General features: G+C 40.1%; 1 protein-coding gene across 1 annotated transcript in view; it reads left to right on the forward strand.

The window, feature by feature from the left end:
- Window positions 1-13,881, forward strand: part of Impg1 (interphotoreceptor matrix proteoglycan 1) — a 112,653-nt gene that overhangs the window by 13,417 nt on the left and 85,355 nt on the right. Inside the window, exons 5-6 of the mRNA XM_055602500.1 lie at window positions 3,453-3,556; window positions 7,218-7,364. Coding sequence (XP_055458475.1) covers window positions 3,453-3,556; window positions 7,218-7,364 — 251 coding nt within the window. The remainder of the gene's footprint in view (window positions 1-3,452; window positions 3,557-7,217; window positions 7,365-13,881) is intronic.

Here is a 13,881-nt window from a genome sequence, read left to right on the forward strand (position 1 = left end):
TCCCCTTTTATACGGGTGAAGTTTGACCTGTGGTTCTTAATATCAAGACTGATTTCACAGGAAGTGTTTGTTTAAAAGATAGTTCATTAAAAAAAAAAAAGATATTTCCTGCTACTTTCTTTTATACCATGAAAAACAATCAAATTAATAGCCTTAAAATTTGTTTTTTCTTGGGAGTTTTTGGTGGTTGGTTGGTTACTTGCTTGCTTTTTTGAGACAGGGTTTGTCTGTGCAGCTTTGGCTGTCCTAGAATCACTTTGTAGATGAGGCTGGCCTCGAACTCACAGAGATCCACCTGCCTTTGCCTCCCTGGGTGATGGGATTACAAGGATGTACTACTGTGCCTGGCTGTTTTTCTGTCTTTAAAAGAACCTTCAAAACAAAATTAAATATTTTACAATAAAGGCTAAATTTAAACTAAATTTTAAGGCTTGGAAGAGGTTCTGCGATTTGCAGGAGAATGCCAGCAGTATTCAGACTACTTTGGCAACCAGAGGGGCTTTGCTGGCACTCCAGTCTTCATCATATCCGCACTGACAGCCACTTCATTACTGAAAAAAAAAAAAAATAGAGGACAACAAAAGAGCCATTTTTGACAGTGGGTCTATTCGTTAGGTTGCTTTGCTTCTGTAGATAGAACTCTACACTCACTTTGTTTACAGTGAGTCGAGCACAATGGCTGAGGTTTAGCTATTGAGCTACGCACAGTTCAATGGAGACTGACTGATACCTCAACCCTACAATAACTTAATCTCAATTAAACACTCTAAGGTCTTTAACTGAAGACTATTGATTAAAAAAATCCAGTCAATGACCTAAGGCCAGATACACATGTACCATCACAGAAACTTATGAAACATAAAAATTAAAAATAAATAAAGGCACTGTGCCTCTTCCAGAAATTACTGATTCCATGGTAATATATTCTAATAAGAGTAAATGAAATGAAACCCAGCCAAAGAATCTAAAAGAATGGCTATAAGAATGGGTGATTCTCTAATGAAATAGAAAAACTAACAATTAAATTGAAACTATGAAAATGAAAATTTCAGTAGGTCAAGTAAAAATTCAGCAGACAGTCTCACCAATAGATTGATAAAGTGGGAGGCTTGAAGGCATTATTATGAATTGTAACACTCAGACAATGACACTCAGACAATGACAGATATCATATGAAATGATACAAACAGAGCATGTGAGAACTATGAGACACCACTAAAGGCTGAAATTTATAAACCATGAACACAGAAGAAAGAGGGGAGAGGGGGGGATGTGTATGTATATGTATAAATGCACAGAAAATAGAGCCAATTAGATTATAGCAGATAATTTCCCAAACCCAGGGAAAGAAGTGGCCATCCGGATACAGGAGGCATTAGAATGACAAAGAGACAAGACCAGAAAAGAACCTCCTTCTTTCAACAGTAGAGTTTAAACGCTAAGTATGCAGAAGAAAGCTGCAACAGAGGGACAACAAGTTACACAAAAAATGCAAACTAAGGAAAGCAACAGAAACTCTAAAAACAAGAAGGGTGCGGAGTGGTGCGTTCCAAGCTCTGAAAGACAAGAGCTGCCCATCCAGATTACTAGACACCTTAGGTGTGCAGAGAGTGAAGGCAATCTTCAAAGAAGGCTAAATGTATTAAGAGATTAGCTCATACCACCTGATGGCTGGTCTTAGTTTCATCGGTCCCAATAATTTTTCTTTTAAGGACAACAAAATAGGACATTCAAACAAAAGAAAAATTTCCTCTAGTATACCTCCTAAGCTATTTTCATTGTTATAAAAATATGGTAAAAAAAAAAAAAAACAATTGGTCATAAAATTATATAGTTTGGCTCATTTGAATTTTTCCCTCAGGATGGAGACTGTCTTCATCTTGAGTGCTTGCAACAGACTGTTCAGCTACAGCTGTCAAGGAGGGTGCCAGAGACACCATCCTTCCAGATTCTCATCGACCAAATGGCGTGTACTATTTTATCCAATATTTATCACACAGTGAAGTGACTCTATAAGTGATCATAATTTACTGTGTATTTAAAAAGAAAAAAAATGATTTTTATTTTCAGAAAGAAATGTTAAATGTTTAAAGAAATAGATGCAGTGACTCCAGTTTAGACATTTACATAATGCGCATGTTTGATATCCCATAAGCATGTATAATGTTATGTGCCCATTGAAAATATATAAGTCTGTTTGGGCTGGGGAGTGGCAAAGAGCATTTGTTGCTGTTGCAGTAGACCTAGGTTTGATTCTCAGCACTACAGCCCACAACCATCTCTAACTCCAGTCCCAGGGGATCCCGTAACCTCTTCTGACCTCTGCAGTGCCAGTCACACACTAGGTGCACAGGTGTACATACTGGCAAAAAAAAAAAAATACTCATGAAATAATAAAAAGAAACTAAAATATATATAAACATGTTTAAATGATTTCTTCAGCTAACTCAAATGGTCCCACTAAAAGTCAGAGTTCCACACTCAGTGCAGTGACATCACAGAACCTCATATAGCTAAAAAAAAACAGTTAAAGAGACTTGGGGAATGGGGAAAGAACAATTTTTTAATTGATATGTCCTGTTTCTTAAGGCTTAAAACTAAACCAAAAAAAATTTGTTTTGTCTAATTAAATAAAAAGGACAGCAATTTCTTACTAAGTATAAACTAATCACAACACTGTATTCCATGAACATTTCTAAAAAACATAACTTATGATAAAATAGTAATATACATAATTAAAATGATTTATGCCTTGAATAGAACACAGAAGCCCCTTTGTTGGTATCATTATATGTTTCTAAGTGTTCTCCAGGTATCTGAAATGGTTTTTGGTGGTCTGTAAAGAGTGTTTTAAAGGGCGTCTTGAGGGGCTGGAGAGATGGCTCAGTGGTTAAAAGCACTTCTTCAGTGGACTTGGAAAGGGGCAGGGAGGAGATGAGGGTGGGAGGGTGGGACTGGGAGGGAAAGAGGGAGCGGGATACAGCAGGGATACAAAGTTAACACACTGTAACTAATATTAAAAAATAAATTAAAAAAATTTACTGATTGTTAAAACAATCTAGACTTTCAAGACTTGAGCAACATTCTAAGATAGTTTTCAGAAGAACAAATTCAATATAAATACTTGTCTTTTCTCCTTTGCATAGTCACAAAAAGAAACATTAATCAGTTCTCATTATACAAATCATTTAACTGTACCACATGTAGGACAACCCCAAATTTCGGTCCCAAAAGGAACAACTTCATGGAAATATTGGAAGTGTGACTTCAATTTAAAAAAAAAAAACAAAAAACCATACATATAAGAACTTTGAAAAACAAATTTATAATGCATTTATCTGTAAATTCTATAGTGACAGAAAAGACATAAGGAATTATAGAATCTTGACCTTGCTCTAGTTTAAATTCTTCTAGTCTTATTTTTGTGCCTGAAATCTTTCTAATTTCTACAGATGTTTCCAGCATGTCACTGGGGCCCTTCCCACTCCCTCCTGATGATACACAGCTCAATGAGATTCTCAGTGACACCCTCAAAGATATCCAGAAGCCCACAATGGTAAGAAGATCTGAGTTGGTACAGTTTTTCATGCACATTTTTGGTCTTTTATGTTTTCTTTTTCCTCATATCTCTGTGTATGTGGTGTGCATACATATGTGTATGCATGTTCACATGTATGTGGAACATCTGTGCTAGGATTATAGGCAAGCTGCCACGCACCTTTGGCTTTTCCTTGGATTCTGCAATTACAAGTTTAGTCATATCTCTAGCCTTGGCTTGTTTTCTTCAGCAAAATAGGCAAAGGGGTGAATGGATCAGATACTCACCATTTTCAGTACTGTGTTTTCATCCCATCCCTCAGACTATCTCCGTGACCTTATTCTCTTCACTATTCTTAAGTCATTGTAAGGACCAAGAAAATAATAGGTTGAGAACTAGGGTAAGATAGGGAAAATTACAAAAAGCATGCAGAAACTCTTCTCCCCATACCTGTTACTTGTGAGTAACAGGTGCTCCTCAAGCATTAAAATCAATCAATCACAATGAATTCACTCACTCTATACTAAAACATAAGCCTTGTTGACAGCAAGAGTCAAGTATTAGTTTCTGTATGTGCAGCGTAAGTATACCAATTATGTTTCAAAATCCTTCACGGTGAGCAAGCGGAAAACAGAAACAGTGATCTACAGCTCAGAGGCACGCTAGCCACCATGTAGACTGGTGCAGCTGCGAGAGTTAGAGTTAGAATACCGAAACAGGAAGTTTTTAGCCTTCCCAAAACCTAAATCCATGCAGTGCTGAAGCAGAGAAACGCTGACCTCATTACTCATGAGAAGTGGTGGCGTTGGCAACCCAAAGAACGACAAGTCAGAACTTTCCATCCTTCCACTGCTACAGCCACACCTACTCTAGAATGAGATGCTCTTTTTTTTCCTCTCTCTTCACATCCTTTGAACTTCCCTCCAAGGCATAGGGCAGGGTGAAGGGGAACAAAAATCATTTGACCAGCTCTGCATGAGAAATCCTGATGAGCAGCCTGCTGGCCACTTGGTGTGCCCTTCAGGCAAGATGGCAACAGGTACAGCTGAACTATTGTTGTGAACAAAGAAGAAAAAATAACATGTTTTTGTGGGAAAATTCTGCCTCACCAACAGGCAAAGTGCTACTGGGAAAAAAGTATTTCATAATTCAGAATTTAACATAAAATTTGTAGGATGACGAGTCTTTCTTCTCTCTTTCTTCACATTGTCTGTGTCCCACATGCTTCAATATCTAGTGTAGATACCTCCATCTGTGTAATTATCCCCAAATACTTCATCTGACATCAGCCATATCCCCTGAGGAACATCCTTTATTGTTTGTATCTATGACCCATTCTTTTAGTCAGCAAATATTTTACTGAAATCCACTGATGTGCCAAGACTAGAGATGTACAACAAATATCCAAAGAAAACCAAGATTGTTCTTGCAACAAGGGACATATATGTGCAATTGTATATAACAAAATATCTTGTGTGCTATGATTAAAGATGGCAGGATAAATTACTGGGACAAAATGATAAGCCGGGACAGGTTGTAGGGAGTACACTCTTTAGACTTGGATACCCAGTGAGTTTTATATATAAATAGCCCCTTGGTTTTACTTTTGGGGATTTTGTACAGTAGAGAATTGTGTGGACCAACAAGACTTGCAGAGAGAGAGAGAGAGAGAGGACAATGAGCAAGTGCAAAAGTAGGTACCAAACAAGAGGTTAAAAGTCCAGTCAGTGGCACTGGAGTTCAGAGGAAGCAGAGGTAAAATGTCTATACTACAGAAAAGGAAAGAGTGCTTCAGGAGTACAAGCAAAAGACAGCATGTCAGCAAATGATCAGAAAAGATCATGGTGAGTGAGGTATCCCAGAAGCAGAAAGACACACATGGTATATACTCACTTATAAGTGGATATTAGACATATAATATAGGATAAACATACTAAGATCTGTACACCTAAAGAAACTAAACAAGAAGGAGGACCCTGGGTAAGATGATCTATCCTCACTCAGAAAGCAAATGGGATAGACATCGGAAGCAGGAGAAAACAGGGAACAGTACAGGAACCTACCACAGAAGGCCTCTGAAAGACTATCCAGGAAGGTATCAAAGCAGATGCTGAGACTGATAACCAAACTTTGGGCAGAGTGCAGAGAATCTTAAGAAAGAAGGGGGAGATAGAAAGATCTGGAGGGGACAGGCACTTCCACAAGGAGAGCAACAGAACCAAAAAATCTGGGCACAGGGGTCTTTTCTGAGACTGATAGTCCAACCAAGGACCATGCATGGAGATAACCTAGACCCTTTGCTCAGCCTCCAAGTGGGTTCCCTAGTAAGAGGAAAAGGAGCTGTCTCTGACATGAACTCAGTGGCTGGCTCTTTAATCACCTCCCTGTGAGAGGAGAGCACAATTACCAGGCCACAGAGGAAGACAATGCAGCCAGTCCTGATGAGACCTGATAGGGTAGGGTCAGATAGAAGGGGAGGAGGACCTCCCCTGTCAGTGGACTTGGACAGGGGCATGGGAGAATTGGGAGGGACGAGGGATGGGCCTACAGCTGAGATACAAAGTGAATATATTGTAATAATCAAAATAAATAAATAAATAAATTTTAAAAGAGTATTTCAGACAAAAGATAGAATGCATATGAGGAAGGGAGAATTAAAGGAGAGGAAGACGGGGTGTTATTGCTGAAGGGGGGAGAGCATTTTAAGTAGACTCTCCAGGAGAAAAGCAGAACAATGTAACCTTTGATTAATATAGCAGTCATGGCTGCAGAGTGGAAATAAAATTATTCAAGTAGATTGGAATAAGACTATAAAGAATATTAAATATACAGAAAAAAAGTCTAGGTTTCTAACTACAAGTAATAGGAAGTCTCTGAAGGTACTTAGTGAGAGCCATTTAAAAATCTATTTTTCATATGTGAACTATAAGTAGAACAATCCCCCCAGAGTCCAGAGGAGGAGAGAATTTGAACACTGAACCAAAGGGCACAGATTCCAGTCATATCTAAGGAATCATCTTTAGTGGCCTGTTACACAGAATGTTGACTAAAATGGATATACTCACAGGTTGCTAGGAAAATAGATTTCACTCACACACATACATATACACACACACAAAGATGTTTTTGAATTTGAGGTGCTGGATACATTAATAAACCTGACACAATCTGCCCAGATTATAAACATATATCAAAACATCACATTGTATCCTATAAGTATAGACAATTACTATTCGTTATTTTAAAATATGTTTGAGGTGGATAGGGAGGTGTATGCTTGTAACTCCAGTGCTTGAAGGGAGAGGCAGGACCAAGAGTTCAAGGCCGGCCTTAATTATATAGCAAGCTTGAGAATAGCTTGGGCAACAGTGAGATTCTGCCTCAAAATAAAATAAGTAAAGACAGCTTGAAGGCTGCTGAAATTAAAGACCAGCCCGGGCTATAGAGTGAGGCCCTGACTCAAAGAAGTAAAGAAATAACCAGCCCAATAGAGCTCCAGTATTTTAACTCTTACTAAAACTCACAGGCAACTCCTAATTACAAGACTTCTACTCCAAAACCACTCGGACCTTCACAGTCCATTTCTTGACACAATGGCAACACGTCTTGCATAATATAGTTGACTGTGTATTGTTTTACATTAATAGAGGCCCTTCTGTTGCTGTTGTTTTTAATCCAGGAAAACAAATCAGAACCTACTCGTGTGTCTGAATTTTCATCAGAGGAGAAGGTGGAGTTCAGCATCTCTCTGCCAAACCACAGGATTAAGGCGGAGCTCCCCGGGTCTCCAAACTACCAGGAGCTGGTGCGACAGTGCCAACTGCAGGTGGGTGGGCACAGCCCCCACACCCAAATCCGAAGTCATGGCACTATGTGCGGCCCAACAGAATATTATGCATCCTTTGGCTATTAGCCCCTTTAGCCAGGCACCCGTCGTTAACCACTAAAAAGAAAACTAATACTACATTAAGTTCCAAAATATTGGGGCAAATTATCCAATCCAGCTTTTCCATTGGTGGATGTTATTTATGTTTAAATTATATTTAATTTGTAATGTTTTAAATGCACTTAACTAAAAGTGTCAAATAGTCTACATATGTAAATTGCCGTAATGGTAATGACTCAGAAGTATACAAACTTTTCAAAAATACATCAAGGTGTATATTAAAAGTGTTCATCTTTTCATATGTCAATTATTTATCAGTAACACTGATTGAAATTTTAGATCATTAAAATCAAATGATCACCTAGGCACCAACTAGAGAATCTAATGGATTAAAATATGAATTTCCAATTCGTAATATCATATCCCTGTTAAGAATTCCACTTCTGCAATTTGAAAGGCATCAGTGTTTACCACTACACTGCCAATGTTACCTTTGCAATTTGATGCAATTTAAATACATGACATTAAGTGGACATAATTAAAGTGTTTATTCATCAATTGCTACAGCAGAAGTTAACCCAAGGTATCTTTTCTATCTTTGAACATTATCGTATCTCTTCATCTTTGGCTGAATTAAAATGTTCTTGAACTCTCTGCAGGATAAATCCAACTATGTTGTTAAGTGTAGACAACGGATGCTGAGAGTGGCAGATGAGAATGGGGGAAAAAAGGGACAGGAAGGATTATAGACATGACCAGGGCTGTTACAAAAGGTACATACCAGGTAGAGTGAGTCCACCACAGAGGCAACAAACCCAAAATGGGAGCACATAACTTCCTGTGACAGACCACCGGAAGTGAGACATACAGAAAGGCAATTGTTGAATATCAAATTAATTCTCTCTGAACTGAAATATTCCCTCCAGGAGGGAAGCTCATGAAATTCTGGAATTAAACCAACATCGCACTTTTAGGTATGCTGAAGTGAACACTATTCGCAAAGGCTCCTCCTCAAGGCTATAGGGACAGGAAACAATTGTGGGGAGAGTGGAGTGCAGAGAGGAGATTCCAAGACCTCTAGAGCTACTTCCAGCTCCTGCAATGAGTTCCAGGAATGCAGCTCTCCTGGGTCATCACCAGTGTTGGAGTGGACTTTCTAGGGGTGCAGCTCCATTTGAGCTGTGTCTAGTCTTATAAAGACTCCTTCACATATAAGCCCGTATGTAACTCCAATTAAAAAAACAAAATCATATTGGTTCACTAGGTTGGACTTTGTTAAAACCATTTCTTTGGTCTGCTGTGGTTTCCCTGTGTGCAGTGAAAATATGTGTAAATGTTATCTAGACCCAGAAGGCACCAGGAGCGAATACTAAAAGTGAAGAAAAATTGTGAATACTTTGTATTTCTGTCAACTGGAATGAAAAAGAAAGAGATGGTAAAGAAGGAGTATAAGCCAAGGCCGAAAAGGAAGGCCAGGTCTCATCATGGCTCCCAGATGCTCTGAAAATATCCTAACTGTATCAAGGATTTGCTAAAGAGCATTTTAAATACCAAATGGAACCAAGTAACAAAGACTCCATTAGTTCTTTCTGCTTAATAATCCATGTCTAAGTACTTGTGTGTGGTTTATGAACATTGCAAAATCCTTCACTTTCAAGCTAGTATAAATGATGCTTTATATTTAATTGACTTTCTGTGGATGATGAGAGGGATGGGAGATTAAAGAGGTTTTATGTATAATCTCCTCTCTACATGAGAGGCGAGCACTGAATTCTCAAACTATGAGAAGTAAGGCTCCTTTGCTACCTAGCCACAGACTCTTCCTTAACTTGTGAATCCTCTGGTTGTCTAAAACAGCATAATAGAGACTATTATTAGACTCTAACCCTAATCCTGACCCTAACTCATTGTTCATTATTGAAGGAAGTCAGGACAGGAACTCAAGCAAAGCAGGAACCTAGAGTCAGTATCTGCTGCAGAAACCACAGAGGGATGATGCTCACTGTCTCATTCTTTATGGCTTGCTCAGCCTACGTTCCCATAGAACTCAGAACTAGCAGTTCAGGCATGGCACCACCCACAATGGGCAGAACTTTCCCCCATCAATCACTAGTTAAGAAAATGACCCACAGGCTTGCCTACAGCCCTATCTAATGGGAGAACTTTCTCAGTTGAGGTTCCTCTCTCCCTGATGACTCTAGCTTGTGCCAAGTTGATATAAAACTGGGCAGTACTTAAGTGTCATTTTCCCTTTACTGAGTGAGGAAACTGAAGCACAAGGAGGCAAATTAACAACCTCAGCCGACACAGCCATTACTTGTCTGTCTTAGGGTTTTTTTTTAATTAAATTTTTAATTTTTTAATATTAGTTACAGTTTATTTGCTTTGTATCCCAGCTCTAGCCCCTTCCCTCATTCCCTCCTAATCTGACCCTCCCTCCCTCATCTCCTCCCCGCCCCTCTCTAAGTCCACTGATAGGGAAGGTCCTCCTCCCCTTTCATATGACCCTAGCTTATCAGGTCTCTTCAGGACTGGCTGCAATGTCTTCCTCTGTGTCCTAGCAAGGCTGTTTCTCCCTTGGGGAATGGAGGGAGCTCAAAGAGCCAGCCATTGAGATCATGTCAGAGACAGTCCCTGTTCCTCTTACTAGAGAACCCACTTTGATACTGAGCTGCCATGGGTTTAGTTAGAGTTTTATTGTTTTGAAGAGACACCATGACCAAGTCAACTCTTATAAAGAAAAAATGTTTTTCATTGGGGCTGTCTTATAATTTCAGAGGTTTAGTTCATTATCATCATGCTGGGAAGCATGGCAGCACGCAGGCAGACATGGTGCTGGAGAAGAAGCCTAGAGTTCTACATCTTGATCCAAAGGCAGCCAGGAGGAGGTTTTCACTCTACACTGGGAAAAGCATGAGCATAGAAACCTCAAAGCTCACCCCTACAGTGACATCTTTCCTCCAAAAAGACCACACTTCCTAATAGTGACACCAAGCTTTCAATAGTGGCCCAAGCATTCCAACACATGATTTTATGTTGGCCAGACCTATTCAAACCACCACACTGGCAAAGAAAAGATCCCAACCCAGAGAGTTAAGCTTTGTTTCTTCATCACTACCTTATACTTCCTATTTTTTTCCAAATGAACGTTTATGGAAAAGATGTAACTGTATCATTAAATCACCCACTAGCCCCTGAAAAGCTTACTAAGCAAAGAAGCCTATGTCTTGTCCAATTTTGCTGCAAAGAGTGTAGCATCAATACCGATAGCTCGTTCTGCAGTCTACCGTTACCTAAGGCCCAGTCCTCTGTTGGTAGCACCTGTCCCTTTCCTGGCTTCTGAGCAGGACCACCCCAAGGCCTGCATTAGAAACCAAATCAGCATGCCCCACCCATAGCTTGTACTAGCACAGTCATTTGGGCCTAATCAGGAATTAATGGACAGTGCTTTGCAGTAATTTAATTTTCACAATAAACCTAATGATCAATCTAATACAAATGTCAAAAGAATCACTTGGTTGTTGTCTGAATGCTTTCTCCTGTGCAAACATTCAGCAAAACTCAGCTGTAGCTGCTATTTATAGCCCCGTTAACATACATTCTGGCAGAATCAGGGAGACCCCTGTGCATTTAGTATTATTAATAAGGTTAAGTGGGCACTTAATTAGCAATTTAGTGGCTAGTGCTTCATGATTGGAAGGTCCCCAGTAGATTACTTAGCAGAATTAACTGAAGGCTTTTGTCATCATGTCCCTAGATACCATCTACACCCTCTGTCGCGAAGCTGATTCTTAATCAAGCTCAGACAAGTTCACAAAGAGGGCATGAACATAAACAAAAAAATCTCCTGCATCAAAGCCTGTCTTGTGGAGCACTTCTAGAGGGGAAGGAAGACAGCCCTCCAGATACTGCAAGGGCAGCTTCCATGGAGGCACTTCCATGCTTCACTGACTCTTGCACAGTAAGCTAGGGTCTCTGTAAAGAGAATACTTGAGGTCATTATCCCCTGTTCCAAATACTGCAGCACACCCTTGAGCCTTGATGACCCAAAGCTGTTCCCACATGACACCAGAGCAGGTCTGAATAACGTACAAGGACATTTCCTGTGGGCTCCAAAACAAAGGCCAGCTCTACATAACCTGACCTCCCCTCTTCCCTGGTTCTTCTCTGTTAAGCTCACTACAGGGAAGGCGAGAGGCACACAAACTTATTTCCCCAGACCTCCTTCCATCACAGTAGGGACTCTCAATCTGCCTCCCCTGCTTGAGTCTTTAAAAAATAACTGTCCAAAAGCTGGCGCTGCCCTTGGAGAGTCCATGCTAGGGGGAAGGGAGAGTGAGCTAGTAACCCAGGTGGAAAAGTAGAAAAATCACTGACTGCTAGGCACATGTGTCTTGTTTCTCATTCCTTACTGGTACCCTGAGGCATAGGTATGGTTGTCCCATTTTGATTAAGAGACCACAACTCAGACATTAAGCAATAAACCCAGGAGTTTGCAGCTAGAAAGTAATAGCACCAATATTTAAACCCAGCCCTGCACAGTCTCTCCTTATCACCCAGATTAAGCTACTTTCATCACAAGAGTTCCTATAGGTTCAGGAAATGAAAGCTATTTTTAATATTGGCACAAGAAAATATAATTAGAAGGTAAATCAGTCTGCTGGAAAAAAAAAATTTCTGTGATGCAGCCCAAAGCCCCAGAAGAGATTGGAAATTATCTGTTGATGCATCACTGCTACGGTCCTTGACGCTGGAGATGCGGAGTGGCACTGATTTTAGACACGGTGACAAAGCAGTGGCATGTTGATGAGTTTAGAGAACGAAGAGATGAACTCAACTCATCAAGCAATATTTGTTGAGTCCCTTCTGTGTGGATGACAATACAGTGGATTCTAAAAGCAAGGAAGATGAAAATGAATAAAGAAAATCCATCCCTAGGCCAAAGGACATGCACCTCCTAGAGCTTAGAGATGTGGCCTGGCAGAGTCTGGAGATTTTCACTTTTCACTTTTCAGGCTCAGTGTGAGTGGCAGCCAGTGAGCAGAAGATGGGGCATACTGTGTTGTGGGCCAAAGGAAATAACCCACAGGGCTCTGGAGAAATAGAAGAGTATGTTATAAATGGGGAGGAACAGAGGTCAGCGTTGGTTCACTGGACAGGCAGCCACAGGCTACTCATCAGGGCAATAACAGAAGAAAAAAGTACTTCTTGCTTTTCTATTTCTATGAAGAGGCACCATGACAAAGTCAACTTAGGAAAGAAAACATTGCATCGAGGACTTGCTCACCGTATCGGAGGGTGATTCCAATACCATCAAAGCAGGGTGCATGGCAGCATGGCACGGGGGCAGTAATTGAGAGCTTTCATCTTATTCACTGGCATCAACCAGAAAGAGAAAGGGGGAACAACTGGAAGGGTGTTCTGAAACCTCGAAGTCCAACCCCAGTAAAATAACTCCTCGAAAAAAAGCCACACATCCTCCAACAAAGCCACACCTTCTAATCCTTCCTAAATAGTCCACCAGCTAGGGACCAAGCATTCAAACACATGATCCTGTAGGGGCCATTCTCATTCTAATCACCACAAAGTTCGAAAGGTGAGGCAGAGGTGGTACAGGGTTAGGAGAGTGACTTCCTGAACAACTGGACCTTAGTCCACAGGCAGTATGGCCTACCTGGGGATTTTTTATTAAAAGCAGAAATACGGAACTTGAAAAGATAATTTGAGACACACAGAAAACTGTCTCCTCTAAGAAAAGAGGGTGAAGAAGCAGGAGTCCTGTGGCATCAGGAACATCCAGCCAATACCAGGGAAAACCAGATGGCTAAAGGCCAACATAAAAACACAGTTAACAGGACCCAGGGCCACCAAAGCCAGCTATCCTACTACAGCAAGCTCTAGATATCCTAACACAGCCAAACCACAAGAAGATGACCTTAAATCCAATCTCATAAAGATGCTAGAGGCCTTTAATGAGGAAATGAATAAATCCCTTAAAGAAATATAGGAAAATACAATCAATTAGGTGAAGGAAATGAATAAACCTCTAAGATCTGAAAATGTAAATAGAAGCAATAAAGAAAACACAAACTGAGGAAATCCTGGAGGTGGAAAACCTAAGGAAGAGAACAGGAAATGCAGGCACAAGAATCACCAACAGGATACAAGAGATGGAAGAAAGAATCTCAGATGCAGAAGATTCGCCTGAAGAAATCAATGCATCTGTCAAAGAAAGTATTAAGCATCTTTAACAGACTTCATACTAACTATTTAAAAGCATACCTGAAAGGTCTAGAACAAAAAGAAACAAGCCTCCCCCCCGAAAAAAAAAAAGGAGTAGACAGCAGGAAACAATCGGACTCAGAGCTGAAATCAATAATTTAGAAACAAAGAGAATAATACAAAGAATCAACAAAACCAAGAGCTGGTTCTTTGAGAAAATCAACAAGACAGACAA

Source organism: Psammomys obesus, unplaced genomic scaffold, assembly GCF_907164565.1.
Source record: "Psammomys obesus unplaced genomic scaffold, mPsaObe1.curated_primary_1811, whole genome shotgun sequence".
NCBI lineage: Eukaryota > Metazoa > Chordata > Mammalia > Rodentia > Muridae > Psammomys > Psammomys obesus.